The following is a 14,563-nucleotide window of genomic DNA, read 5'->3' as shown; positions in this document are numbered from 1 at the left end:
TTTGCAGGATTATTGTCCTTACCATTTAATAAACATGGGTGGCAGACAACAATACGAAAGTACAGTCAGTCACAGTAACATGGTCCCACACGCCTTTCCATGGAGACACACAAGGAAATCATTAGCACACTAAACCTGTAGCTCAACAAGTTGCTTCTGGCCTTAATCTGTAAACTGTGAAGGTAATGCACAAATATGAAGATATGATAATTCCTACTATTCATTGAGTGCTTACTCTGCTAAGTGCTTAACACATATGATTTCACTTGACCCACTGAGGTAGAAACTATTTACAATTCCTATTTTAGAAATGAGACATCAGAGAGGTTGGTCCTCGTCACATAGCTAGTCACTTGCTAAAGTTATAGAGCCAGGAACTATGCTCTAGGCTTAAGCTCTGGTATGAGACTGCCTCACTCCATGACTTGTTGGCTATGTGATCTTGGACAAGTTAATTAACCTTGCTGTGCCTCAATCTTCTCATCCAGAAAATGGGGATAGTAGTATCCACCTCATAGGGTGAACTGAATGAAATAAAGCATGCAAAATGCTCAGTCACTGATACATAGCAACTGTTTGCTAAACTTTAGATATTTTATTAACAATGTATTAAATGTTGGAAAAACAAGAGACATGTTTGCCTGTATACAGACTTCTTTTGTTGTTGGTTTTTCCCAGTTCTGCTGAGGAATGCCAGTGTAACCCTGTGGGGAAGAACAGACTTCGACTATATAGATTGCGGGCTTTAAAAAAAGTATACTTAAGGGCATAATCACTTGAGTTTCTCAGTCCACCTGGGTCAAGTATAAAGCACTAACTCACACCACTGTCCCCTAAATGACAGTTCAGATCCCAAAGCACCAAATAGCCTTCAATGGTTGCTGCCTGTGCCGTGCCAGGCCTGCCGAGCCTTGGAGGGGTCTATATTCTAATTCCTTTCCTAAGACTTCTGGTTTAAACACAACAATCTGTCACTTCTCTCACTGAGGTATCAGATGTCCATGGACTTTGGCCGTAGGAAACCTGACCTCCTCATTCTTTTATCAAAACATCTTGGAATTCCTCTCACCATGGATTTCTAGTAGGTGTTAATCCTCACTACTGCCCTTCCTCAGCTCAACTCCACTTAAAGGCATTTTAGAACCTCTGGGCCTACTCTACCCATCTGACACCACAGTCTACAACCTGTACTAGTCCAAATCCTGCCTCTGTCCTTCTCGTTCTTCAATGCCATCACACTAATGGCTCCTCTTCCATGGCTCCACACTACACAATCAGCATTCTAAGAACAATTTCTATAACCTACACTAAAAAACAATACTTACGATCCTCACATCATATGTCAGTGGGCACCTTCTCCTCCCACTTCAGCTCTAGATGAGATGTTTGAATAACAGTCACTCATGGGGGAAAATAGTTAAGAAGGGAACAAAAAGTATAATCACACCTTAAACAAATAAAGAGGAGAACTAATCCAACATTTTAGTGGCACATTACCCACTAGGCCCAACTCTTCCTTCAGTAACTCTACAAAAGCTTACCTTGTAGAAGATTGATTCTGCCGTGATTATAGTGGAAACCGACTCAGGAGCTTTGATGGGCTATGAAAATACAAAACACGTTAGCACATTCATAGTATGTATGTGTGTACAGGTATTTTCCCAGCCCTATGAGAGTTCTATAATTTGAGAAATACTAAACTGTACTGTTTGGTGACAAGAACTGCAATAAAAAGATAAATGATTTTCTGAATGTTGTGGCAAAGCAGTCTATTTCCACTGCAGTTTCTGCTACTATTAGCTTAAAAATTGCTGAGACGAAGAACAAGCTTCGATTATGCTGCTGAGATCTAATGCAAAGTCCTCTCAGAGCTTCACTACACATAAACATTCCAGTTATAAAAATGTACCTGCTCTAATAGCCTGAGCATGACAGAATGCAAGTAATAAAAAATGTACAGATGAATACAAAGTGAAAAATGTCTCCTTGAAGACATTTTCCAAGTCAACTATTTAGCCATAATACTCAATGTCGGTTTTCTAGCAAGCTGGAACTAGGGCTTTAGAAACTTTGAGTTCGTAGTAATTTGCTACCATCCAACCATTTTTGAAATCCCTACTAAAGCTTCAATACATACTTTTATGCCACAACATAGAAAGTAGGCCTCCCCAGATGTGTCTTGCTTAGTAACATTGAAGGGTTGCAGACAAACGATAACAAATTAATTGCTGAGAACATGGTATACTACACTTAAAAGGAAAAAAATGTGCATATGTGATACAAATAAGATATTTTGCATCATCAACAAATGCCTCGCTTAACTAAATTATAAAAATCTTAAATAAATTAGAAGCAACTACTTTGAATAAGAAAATACTTTGGGGAAGGGAACATCACACACTGGGGTCCATCGGAGATGGGGGGCAAGGGGAGGGAGAGCATTAGGACAAATACCTAATGCACGTGGGCCTTAAAACCTAGATGGTGGGTTGACAGGTGCAGCAAACCACCATGGCACATGTATACCTATGTAACAAACCTGCACGTCCTGCACATGTATCCCAGAATTTAAAGTAAAATTTTAAAAAATTAATTAAATTAAATTACATTAAAAAAAAGAAAATAGTCTGCCATCTGCATAAGTCTACTGCAGGGTCCCTTTGTGTTTTAGAAATAAATATGCCCAACTTCAAAAATGTCTTTACGGGTAAGTGAAACATTCCTGTTCTGAAAAAAAAGAATACCATACTGAGACTTAAAAAAATAGTCCATAATGCACTGTCCATTGCGTTTGAACATTATCCCTTGTTTATAAAAACTGATAATTGCAATAAAAATATGCTTTCAACTATTTCCAGCACAGGTCTTTCAACAATGTCTTTTCTTAGAGCAGAAGAGATAAGGCTTAGCAGAATTTTTGACTCATATTCATCAAATACATCATCATCATAAGTCAGTAAGATACATTTTCTGGGGCTTTAATAACAAATAAATATGCAAATGAGTTCTAGTGTTAATATTTACTTAGATTTTTAAAGAATGAAAAAAAAAGTTTTCTTAGTGTACCTGGCCATATCAAGAACCATAATCTCTCCTCTTCCTTTCCATAGAGAACCCAAAAAAATGGGCTCAAGGCTGATGTTTCTTTTAAACCCATATTTTATATTTTCCAGGGGAAAAAAATAAAAGCTAAAAAAAAAAAAAAAAAAAGGAAAGAGTATTATTAACTTTAAAAATAGTGAGCCTCCTGCAACAGAGCTCATTCCCTTTTGGGGAGTCTGGACCACTCCCCAGAATACTAAGGAAGGGCTACCAAGGGCAGAGTCCAAGTTCAATGGTGAGAAATGAAGGCAGTGGCAGGATACACACAACATCATTACAGTAAAAGGCACTGTCCACAAATATCTTACATTTTTCAATTTAAATATATGTCTTCTCCCTTTTCCTTTGGTGGAAACTTTCTTCTCAGCAGCCGGAGTAGATTTGTATTTAGTGTTTCTGAGCCGAGCAGACCTCCGGTGAATTTCCTGCTTACTCTGTTACACAAACAAATTAAAGAACAGAGAAAGAAGTAAAAAGTGTATAAAGGTTGCAATACAATCATCTTACAAGGATCCCAGAGTATGTACTTTATAGGCGTATTTAACAATTAAGAGTGCGCCTTTGCTTTTCAACAGAGGTAATTTCAGCAACTGGGCTAAGTAAAACCGGAAGTTCAGCACAGGAATCTCGGAGCTCGCTGGACAGGCGTCTCCAGAGCCTCCAAAAGGTGTGAGCTGCTTGTAATAGGGCAGGAGGCGGAAGTAGGAGCCAGTCTAGGCCAAGACAAACATTATTCATTTGTTGTGTCTACAATAGAGAAAAATACTTAACAACTTTACTCCCTAAGGCCAGATAACGTATTAGGTTACGGCGCCTCCTACAACTGAATACTTAAGCTGCCATTTACAATAATGACATAATAATCTTACTTCATAACCTGATATGACAAAACCTTTAACAAGGAATGAGGTCCAGCACCTGCATTTGTGGCATGACCCTGTTTACGACTGTGTAGACGTGTGTATATTGAGATTTTCTTAAGGGCTTTACATCTTGGTTCTTATTGCTTTGAATTTCTTATAATAACAGGTGCTTTGCAATGGGTCAAACCAAAGATCTCAGAAGGAGGTGGGGAGGGGCGTTCCAGCTGGCAGGACTACGGCCATCTGGGAAGCCCGGGCCCTACCGCTCCCAACCCGCCTGGCCCCTGCCGCCTAGCGCCTGGTCGGCCTCCGCCGGCGGGAGGGGCCGGAGGAGCTCACCTGCTTGCCGCCCCCGCCCCCGTTGCTCTGCGGAGGAGTGGCGGAGGTGCTGGCGAAGGTCGCCGCGCCGAAGCCGCCGCTGCTGCCCCCAGTCCCTCCAGCCGCCCCGGAGCCTGCGCCCCCGCTGCCCGCGCCGCCCCGGCCAGTGCAATGATGGCAGAGGATCTCCCCCTGCGCGCCCTTCTTCCACATGGAGGACGACGTGGTCTTGCATACGCTGCAGGTGGGCTTCAGGCCCAGCGGCATGGTGGCCGGCTCGGGCGGCCCCCGCGGGCGCAGAGACACGGGAATGGCGGACGCTAGCCCGGCCGCCCCCTGGTCGGCCCACCACTCCCGGCGATAGGAAGAGCGGTGAGGGCGACAGCACCGAGCCGCCAGTGAAGGTACCAGGCCGCTAGCGCTGTCGCGTGGAGGCGGGAAGCGGGTTCCGCGGGCTCCGCTGGCTCAGCGCCCAGCACCAGCCCCGGGAGGCCCGAGGCACTGGGAAGCAGGATCGGGAACGGGATATGGCCGGCGGGGACGCGGAGGCTTCCGGCGGTGAGCTGGCCCCGGGGCCGCGCAGCCCGACCGCCTGACCGGAAGTGCAGCACCCGGAATTACTGGGAACTTGCCGTAGTTCCGCTTGCTGTCGCCTAGAGGCGCGGTTCTCAAACTTTTTGGTGTCAGGCGTAGAATTTGCGGGGTAAAATGCAGGACGCCCAATGAAATGTGACTTTCAGGTAAACGACGAACAATTGTTTTTAGCGTGAGTGTATCCCATGCAATAATGGTTTATCTGAGAGGAGTTTAACTGGGAGTCTTGTATTTTTATGTGCTAAATCTGGCAATCCAGGTCTGGCGTGGTGGCTCACGCTTGCAATCCCAGCACTTTGGGAGACCAAGGCTGGCGGATTACTTGAGCTCAGGAGTTCGAGATCAGCCTGGCCAACATGGTGAAACCCCTTCTCTACTAAAAATACAAAAGTTAGCCAGGCTCAGTGGCGGACTCCGGGGTAATCCCAGCTACTCTGGAGGCTGCGGCAGAAGAATCTCTTGAGTGTGGGAGGTAGAGGCTGCAGTGAGCCAAGATCGCGCCATTGCACTTCAGCCTAGGGGATAGAGTGAGACTCTGACTCAATTAAAAAAAAAAAAATCTGGCAATCTTTCTCAGGACCCCTTTACACTCTTAACAATTATAATTTGGACATGCCCCTACATCTCCCCCCCACCCATACTTTTGTTTAGTTGAATTCAGAGCATGCCATTTACGGACATCGACAAGGGGTTCAGAAAATGCCATCCACTGACATTTATGTCTTAGAAATTGAAATTGAGACATTTTACAGCCTAAGATGGCAAGCGCACATTCTTCAGCCATTGGGTAATATCGCTGCAAGTCCCTTGGACTCTGAAGAGTATACCGATTAGAGAATGTGGAGAAAATTGAATAACTGGCTGTTATTCAATTCAAAACTGTTGGAAAACAGTTTTGGCTCAGAGGACCCAGCAGTTGACGAACAGTGGGCCTGGGACAAGCGCAGTATGAGAAGTCAGATCGCCTCTTTTAATGTCACTAGTCAGTACAGGCCTCGCCAGACAAATAAGTCTCTCCTCAGCCTCGCTTGGAAGAGCATGTCCTCTCTTCATGATCCTGGGTTTCCTAGACTTAGTATCCTTGGAAAGGTCTTGATAAATATATTGTGGTGGGAAGCAATGGGGAGAAACAAATGCCTATTATGTCACAAAAACCACATTTAGTGCTTATGACAACCTTGGAATGAGATATTATCAGATTTTACTGTTAATTGGTGATCAACAGAGGCACTTCTATGTGAACTGGCTGTCATTATAGCTGCTGCCATTGGCACTAATTTCAAGGAGGACTTTGGAGCAGCCCTCTGGGGTGTGGGTTGTGGCTCAGTCATCCCCCCTCTAAATCTCAGTTTCTGTAACAGTAAAAATAAGTTTCCAGGACTGTTACGGGGATTAGGGCCAACTGTAAAAGTGCTTGAGGAGACTAGGTGAAGAGTGTTTAGAGCCTGCCATCCCAAATATGCCACTTTGGCATATTGATTCTTCTGAGCCAGAGGCAATGGAGCAAAAACAGATGCAGGGAAGGCTCTCTGACCACCCTCTTTCTGTTTAAAGTGGAACATAAAAGTTCCCTTGTGAAAGGTGCCCTTTCTGTACCAGGAAGAGGAGAATATTATTGCCAGAGGCAGGGTTGCCACTGAGATGAATCTACAAACAAAACCTTACAAAAATTTGTAACCTATATTTTCCATTAACTTTCCACATACAGTTCTTAGTCACTTTCCCACAATTTGCCAACCTTAGCCCAAGCCCCTTTGTTGTGTCACATCCCTGCAATTTATTATTCTTTGTTTAAAAGGACGTATAAGCTTTTGGGCCTAGTAACTTCTACGGGTCTTTATTTTTCTTACAAAGGCTCCTGTGCATGTATAAAAACATTAAAACTTTTATGTCTTTTCTGGTAAATCTGTCTTATGTTAGTTTAATTCCCATGCCCAGCCACAGAACCAAAGAGGTGAGAAGAGGCCAGGCATAGTGGCTCATGCCTGTAATCCCAGCACTTTGGGAGGCTGAGGCAGGTGGATCACCTGAGGTCAGGGGTTTAAGACCAGTCTGGTCAACATAGCGAAACCCCATCTCTACTAAAAATACAAAAAATTAACTGTGTGTAGTGGCAGGCACCTGTAATCCCAGCTACTCTGGAGGCTGAGGTGGGATAGTCACAAACCTGGGAGGCACCTGGGCAACAGAGCGAGGGACTCTGCCAAAAATAAAAAATAAAAAATAAATGGTGGGAAAGTTTTTCCTCACCTACAGTGTGAGGAAATCTAGGCTCTTGATTTCCATGCTCCTGAATTTCTCTCCATTTGGGAACATATACCTCTCCTTGCAGCTCATCTGCAAGAGACTCCCTCTCATTCACTGAAAACTTTGGCCCATAGCTCACCAGCTTCCTCTCCACTACAGGACACTGCCATGGATCAGGTCAATATCCACATGTACAGTTGTCCCCCAGTGTCCATGGAGGATTGATTCCAGGACTCCCGATGATACCAAAATCCACAATCCACAGATGCTCAAGTCCCTTATATAAAATGGCATAGAATTTGCATATAACCTATGCGCACCCTCCTGTGTGCTTTAAATCATCTCTAGATTACTTATACCAAATATGAAATAAATGCTATATAAATAGTTCCTATATTGTATTGCTTTATTTTTATTGTCATATTGTTCATATTTATATTTATCTATTTTTGAGAATATTTTTGGTCTGTGGTTGGTTGAGTTTGTGGATGTGGAATCCATGGCTCTGGAGGGCCAACTGAATAACCACCCAGCAGCAGGCTTCTCAATTCCTCCTCATCCCACTCATCTTCATCCTTTGTCCTTGTCAGCTCCCCAGTCCTTGGCTGCTGTATCCTCTAATCTTCTTAGATGATTAGGAAGATTTACATTTTTTTCCTTGCAAGTCTTTTTTTTTTTGGAAATTGTGCTTCCTTTTGAATACTTAATTCACACTGTTTCCTCTCTTGGATGCTACTATGGTAACAATCAGGTCCCCACCTCTCAAGAACATTGCATCTGACCAGCTGAGAGCCAGCGTGAGAGCCAGCCTGAACATGGGCCCCAAACCAGGGTTTTTGGAATAACAAGGAACAGCAAAAACCAACCTTTCCCTTCACTTAGAAAGGAAGTATGAATAGGAAGGCCCCCATCTCCACTGTCCAAACAGAAAACCAAGACTCAGTGCCAACATGGAAAACAAAATGGATCAGGAATGAAGTACAGTACCCCTCACATACTCAAGGTCAAAATGGGTTTGGGGAAATACTTACTGGACCATCTGGCCTCTTCTAGTAGGCATGGCCCCATACCAGCATTTTTAAAAGAAGATGTTTTCATTCTTCTTACATTTCCTAAAGGGCTATAAAATCTACTAAAAGAGATACAATAACTCAGAGTAAATCAGCTCACTCAAAAGAATCATTCCTGGATAATCATTTTTGGTTGCTGAGATTATTCAGCACATTACTTCAAAGTGGCAAAATTCAGGGCAATCTGAGAAAAGAGAATTAAAAAGTGGTGGCCACATTTGCTGACATGTTTATGTAGGACACACAACACAACTCCCATTGTTTTCAGTGTGTATGTCAAGAGCCCAAGATCCCTGATCATCAAAATAAGTTATTTTGTGCATTACAGTACACAGGACAACAGAGGGAATGACACTTTCTTGGAGGGTGTTGCAGGAAGTCGGGGACCCCGAACAGAGGGACCAGCTGGAGCCGTGGCAGAGGAACATAAATTGTGAAGATTTCGGCCAGGCGCGGTGGCTCACACCTGTAATCTCAGCACTTTGGGAGGCCGAGACAAGTGGATCACCTGAGGTTGGGATTTCAAGACCAGCCTGACCAACATGGAGAAACCCCATCTCTACTAAAAATACAAAAAATTAGCCGGGCGTGGTGGTGCATGCCTGTAATCCCAGCTACTAGGGAGGCTGAGGCAAGAGAATCGCTTGAACCCCGGAGGCAGAGGTTGCAGTGAGCCAAGATTGCACCACTGCACTCCAACCTGGGCAACAAGAGAGAGACTCCGTCTCAAAAAAAGAAAAAAAAAATTGTGAAGATTTCATGGACATTTATCAGTTCCTAAATAATACGTTTATAATTTCTTTTTTTTTTTTTTTTTTTTTTGAGACGGAGTCTCGCTCTGTCGCCCGGGCTGGAGTGCAGTGGCCGGATCTCAGCTCACTGCAAGCTCCGCCTCCCGGGTTTACGCCATTCTCCTGCCTCAGCCTCCCGAGTAACTGGGACTACAGGCGCCCGCCACCTCGCCCGGCTAGTTTTTTTTTGTATTTTTTTTTATACCTGTCTTTACTTTAATCTCTTAATCTTATTATCTTTGTAAACTAAGGATGTATGTCACCTCAGGACCACTGTGATAATTGTGTTAACTGTACAAATTGATTGTAAAACGTGTGTTTGTACAATATGAAGTCAGTGCACCTTAAAAAAGAACAGAATAAACGATTTTTAGGGAACAAGGGAAGACAATGATAAAGTCTGACTGCCTGCGAGGTCGGGCAAAAAGAGCCACATTTTTCTTCTTGCAGAGAGCCTATAAACAGATGTGCAAGTAGGAGAGATATCGCTAAATCCTTTTCCTAGCAAGAAATATTAATATTAATACCCTGGGAAAGGAATACATTCCTGGGGGGAGGTCTGTAGACAGCCGCTCTAGGAGTGGCTGTCTTATACAGTTGAGATGAGGACTGAGATACGCCCTGGTCTTCTGTGGTACCCTCAGGCTTACTAGGGTGGGAAAAACTCTGCCCTGGTAAATTTATGATCAGAGTGGTTCTCTGCTCTTGAACCCTGTTTTCTGTTATTTAAGATGTTTATCAAGATAATACGTGCACCACTGAACATAGACCCTTATCAGTAGTTCTGCTTTTGCCCTTTGCCTTGTGATCTCTGTTAGACCCTTATTAGTAGTTCTGCTTTTTGCCCTTTGAAGCATGTGATCTTTGTACTTACTCCCTGTTCTTACACCCCCTCCCCTTTTTAAAACCCTTAATAAAAACTTGCTGATTTGAGGCTCAGGAGAGCATCATGGTCCTATGGATATGTGATGTCACCCCCGGTGGCACAGCTGTGAAATTCCTCTCTTTGTACTCTTTATTTCTCAGCCAGCCAACACTTATGGAAAATAGAAAGAACCTATGTTCAAATATTGGGGGTAGGTTCTCCCAATAGGAGGTGACTGAAAGGCACTGTGCAAAAGGCCTATATCACTCTGTAGTGGAAGGACTGGAGCCCAGTGCCTTGTGGCCTTCATTAACTTGTCCCCACCTCTTCTTTGGTTGCAGTGGCCTCAGTGGGAGCAGTTTCTTATATGTGTTCTGCTCACTTCTCCTCTTCCTCCTCCTCATCCTCTTGGGGATACAGGTGCAGGTATTTCTTCATGCATTCCTGCATGACCTGGAATTGTTCTACACAGTCTTTCCCCTTGAGATCCCCTGCACTATAGTGGAAGCAGAAAAAGGCCAACTTGAACTGTTCCCCACAGGGACCACTGGCCATGCCCCCAAGGCATGGGCAGTTCCAGTTAATGTCTTCATTTGGCAGCATCAATCCGTACTGAGTATGGATCGTTGGGGTCATCAGCCACCAGCTCTACATTGCTTGGAGTTTTATGGTCATCTTTGGTCACAAATATGATCCCATCCTTCCCTTCCTGCTGGCAGGGACATGTAGGACATGGCTGCGGCATACAGACCAGTGCTTAGACTTTGCAGAAGCAGCCACAGCAGCTGCCCCATTTTTTTTTACAACCTTTTAAAATTAAGTATGATACACATACTCTAAAGTGTACAACTCATATGTGTATAGTTTAATTATCACAAAGCAATGACACCCAGGCAACCAGATCAAGAAATAGCCATTACTACCAGAAGTCCCCCTCTTGTCCTTTATGGAGAATCAACACTGTCCTGACTTCTAACACCGTAGATTTTGTAGATTCCCTTTATGAGTTAGGGAACTTCTTTTCTATTCCTGTTTTTATCATGAATGTGTTTAATTTTATCAAATGGCTTTCTCTACAAGATGATCATTTTTTTTTTCCCTTTATTAATGTGTGGATTACATAGACAGATTTCTGAATGTTAAATTAACATTGCAATTCCTGGAATGAACCCAACTTGGTTGTGATGTATTATCCCTTTTACATATTGCTAGCTTTGGTTTATTACTATTTTGTTTAAGATTTTTACATCTATGTTCATAAGTGACACAGACTTACAATTTTTCTTTCTTGTAATATCTTTGTTGAGTTTTAGCATCAGACTGTGATAGCCAAAGTGAGAACTTTGGATTTTATTTTCAGTGTGACAGGAAACTATTTGAGGTTTTCATATAGTGCTGATAAGAAAAAAAATCTCAGATATTAAGAGGGAAAGAAAGCAATTTAGAAAACAGCACAGAATAAGATCACTTGGTGTAAATTAGAAATGTGTGTGTGTGTGTTGCATTTTTTAAGTTGTTAGAACTAAAACTAAGAATTATTGACAATTGATGTTAACAGGGGTGATAAGGGAGTTTTGATTTTGTGTTGTTTGACATTTTTTCACCATATGTATACATTACTTTTATTTAAAAATATAAACAAGAAGAGAAAGTATCAAATGGAAAAGAAGAAAATAAGGGCAGTTTGTTGACCCTAAAACTCTCTCCCAGCCAGAGACAGTAGTGCATAGTTGACAGTACCTGGTTTGAGGGCTGGCGACTGAACCTTGTCTCTGAAGCTCAGTTCATCTGGAAAGTGAGGATGATGTTGTCCACCATAGGGCTGTGTGAAGATTTCATCAGTTACTGTGCTTGGGCCATAGTTCTGATTCAAGTAATGGGAATTCTCCAAGCAGCTGTAGCTACAGTATGACAAAGTTATTGTGCGTATGTATTAGAACATAGCATAACAGTAGTGTATGTGAGGACAAATGAGGACTACTAAGTAGAGAAGAAGGTGACTGGGGGGTCAAATGGGGAAGGGAGGGAAATGGGTAGGAGAGAAAACTTAAGAAGGCACTGTAGTGAAAGCTGTAACTCAACCCCCTGCCCCCTCAGCTGGTACCTCAGGAAGAACAGGAGCCACAGTAGGCCTGGCCAGGAGAGAGTTCACAGACTGACACAATATCTTAGTCCATTTGTGTTGCTGTAACAAAATACCTGAGAATGGGTAATTTATAAAGAACAGAAATTCCTTCCTTTTTTTCCCTTCCTTTCCCTTTCCTCCCCTTCCCTTCCCCTCTCTTCCCTTCCCTTTCTCTCCCTTCCCTTCCCTTCCCCTCCTATCCCCTCCCCTTCCCTTCCCTTCTCTTCCCTCCCTCCCTCCCTCCCTCCCTCCCTCCCTCCCTCCCTCCCTCCCTCCCTCCCTCCCTCCCTCCCTCCCTCCCTTCCTTCCTTCCTTCCTTCCTTCCTTCCTTCCTTCCTTCCTTCCTTCCTTCCTTCCTTCCTTCCTTCCTTTCTTTCGTTTCACTCTTGTTGCCCACACTGGAGTACAGTAGCATAATCTTGGCTCACTGCTACCTCTGCCCCCTGGATGCAAGGGATTCTCCTGCCTCAGCCTCCCGAGTAGCTGGGATTACAGGCACCTGCCACCACACCTGGCTAATTTTTGTATTTTTGGTAGAGATGGGGTTTCACCATGTTGGCCAGGCTGGTCTCAAACTCCTGACCTGAGGTGATCCACCCACATCGACCTCTCAAAGTATTGGGATTACAGGTGTGAGCCACTGTCCCCAGGCAGAAATTTATTTCTTACAGTCCTGGAGGATGGGAAGTCCCAGATCAAGATGTTAGCAGGTCTAGTGTCTAGAGAGAGCCTGTTCTTCATAGATGGCGCCATCTAGGTGTCTTCACATGGTAGAAGGGCAGAAATGCAAGAAGGGACAATTGCTAATTCCTCCAGCCTTTTTATAAGGTTGTTAATCCCGTTCATGGGGGTTCCACTCCCAAAGGCTCTATCTCTTAATACTATCACATTGGTAATTAAGTTTCAACACATGAAAATTTGGGGGACACAGACCATAGGATGCAATGAGAGATACTAGCCTGGACCCAGAGCTCATGGAGACAATTTGGTACCTATGGAATGGCTGAGAAAATTCTGGTGGTGGTCGTGGTGGTGTGGGTGTAAGCTGTGGACACAGAAATAAATACCTCCTGTGGCCTTAAATTTCACAGTAAGGGAAAAAGAATGCTGAATTCCCCAGGGGATTGTCAGTGCCAGCATGCAGTCTATTTTGCATGATTTAAATGTTACATGGTTCATTAATTAAAACTCTTAAGAGTAAAAAAAAAAAAAGCAGACACATAAAATATGCATGCATATTTTCTATGTTTCTGTGTTTCCAAAGAGATCACATCCACCACATTTTGTGTCTTGATGAGTATGGGTAGATGTGGAATTCCTTGACTGTGCACCCTTCTCCTGGGTATCTCTGGGGTTGGGGGAACACTGCCACTGAGCCTCTGTTTATGTAACTGTTAAATGAGGAGAGCAAGAGAACATACCCCATAGGGTTGATGTGAGGATTACACAAAGTAGTTCATGTGAAGTTATCAACAACTTTTACATCTAGTAAGTGCTTTGTTAATGTCAACTATGAGGCTGATAAGAAAGAAGGAGAAGGAGGAAGCATTTCTTTTGACTAGATCTTGGTCAAGTCATTAGTTGTACCCCTCACATGTAATCATGTAAATCATGTTAATTACATTTTGGAAAAAATTAACTCAAATCCCCTATTTACATCAGCAAACTAGACAGAGATACTGAGGACTGGACAGGGAGAAAATGAGAGGGACTTGTGAAACTGCTAGAAGGTTTGAGGGAGGAGAACCAGAGCAGATATTCCTAGAAACCTTCTGTTTTTTTAGTTTCAGGAGGTGCACATGACACTTGTATCTTCCACTGCAGGCACACCTTCTGTGTTATAACCTAATGGCACTACTTGCTGTGTGGAGTGTGTGCCCCCACAGTTCTCACCCTTGTGCCTTGGCTCAGGGTGTGCCTCCTTCCAACTCTTCACACCCAACCCTAACCATCTCTCAAGAATCGGCTCAGACCCGTGACAAAAGTTCCATCTCCTTTCCCAACTCCCTGACTTTACATAGCTGTTTATTTCTTTTATTTCTCTCTTTTTTATTTTTTCTTCAACTTTTAAGTTCCAGGGTACATGTGCAGGATGTGCAGGTTTGTTACATAGGTAAATGTATGCCACGGTGGTTTGCTGCACAGATCAACCCACCACCTAGGTATGAAGCCCAGAATCCATTATGTAGCTGTTCCTTTCGAATCCATTATGTAGCTGTTCCTTTCTATTCCTCTTCGGTCTCCCTTAGGCATTCACTTTTGTGTCTCCTTCAACTGACTATAAGCATCTTGAAGACAGGAAGTATGTCCTTTTCTTGTTTCTTCCACTTCTCTGCTTCTTGCGCACAGTAGACGTGCACTAATTAGCAGTTTAATGAATGGTTAACGTATTCAGTTAGCCTTTTCTCAGCAGCAGCCTCTATTCAGCACAAGTTTCTGCTACCACTCCCCTCCCTGCCTAGAAATCCCAGGGAGAGGAGCTCATCCCAGCTGTCCCTGCCTGGTCGTCTGACTTCTCCCGCCACACTGCCTGAATCGGGCCCCTCCATGACTCCTCACTGTCCTGCAGCCCATGGGTAACCATCTCC

The 14,563-nt window shown here is 43.6% G+C and overlaps 1 protein-coding gene and 1 pseudogene across 5 annotated transcripts in view; both read right to left on the bottom strand.

Moving 5' to 3' along the window:
* GATAD1 (GATA zinc finger domain containing 1) overlaps positions 1-4,899 on the bottom strand; it is a 49,679-nt gene extending 44,780 nt beyond the window's left edge. For all 5 annotated transcript variants that reach the window (XM_030932090.1, XM_030932088.1, XM_030932089.1 and 2 more), the window contains exons 1-3: positions 4,305-4,899; positions 3,411-3,536; positions 1,542-1,601 (exon numbers count right to left, since the gene is read on the bottom strand). In XM_030932090.1, coding sequence (XP_030787950.1) covers positions 1,542-1,601; positions 3,411-3,536; positions 4,305-4,550 — 432 coding nt within the window. In that variant the 5' untranslated portion in view covers positions 4,551-4,899. The remainder of the gene's footprint in view (positions 1-1,541; positions 1,602-3,410; positions 3,537-4,304) is intronic.
* A 5,260-nt stretch (positions 4,900-10,159) lies between these two features.
* LOC104682764 lies at positions 10,160-10,595 on the bottom strand (annotated as a pseudogene).
* Positions 10,596-14,563: the final 3,968 nt, after the last annotated feature.

This window comes from Rhinopithecus roxellana, chromosome 6 (genome assembly GCF_007565055.1).
Source record: "Rhinopithecus roxellana isolate Shanxi Qingling chromosome 6, ASM756505v1, whole genome shotgun sequence".
In the NCBI taxonomy this organism is placed as follows: Eukaryota; Metazoa; Chordata; class Mammalia; order Primates; family Cercopithecidae; genus Rhinopithecus; species Rhinopithecus roxellana.
This window is presented reverse-complemented; position numbering and strand designations above follow the sequence as displayed.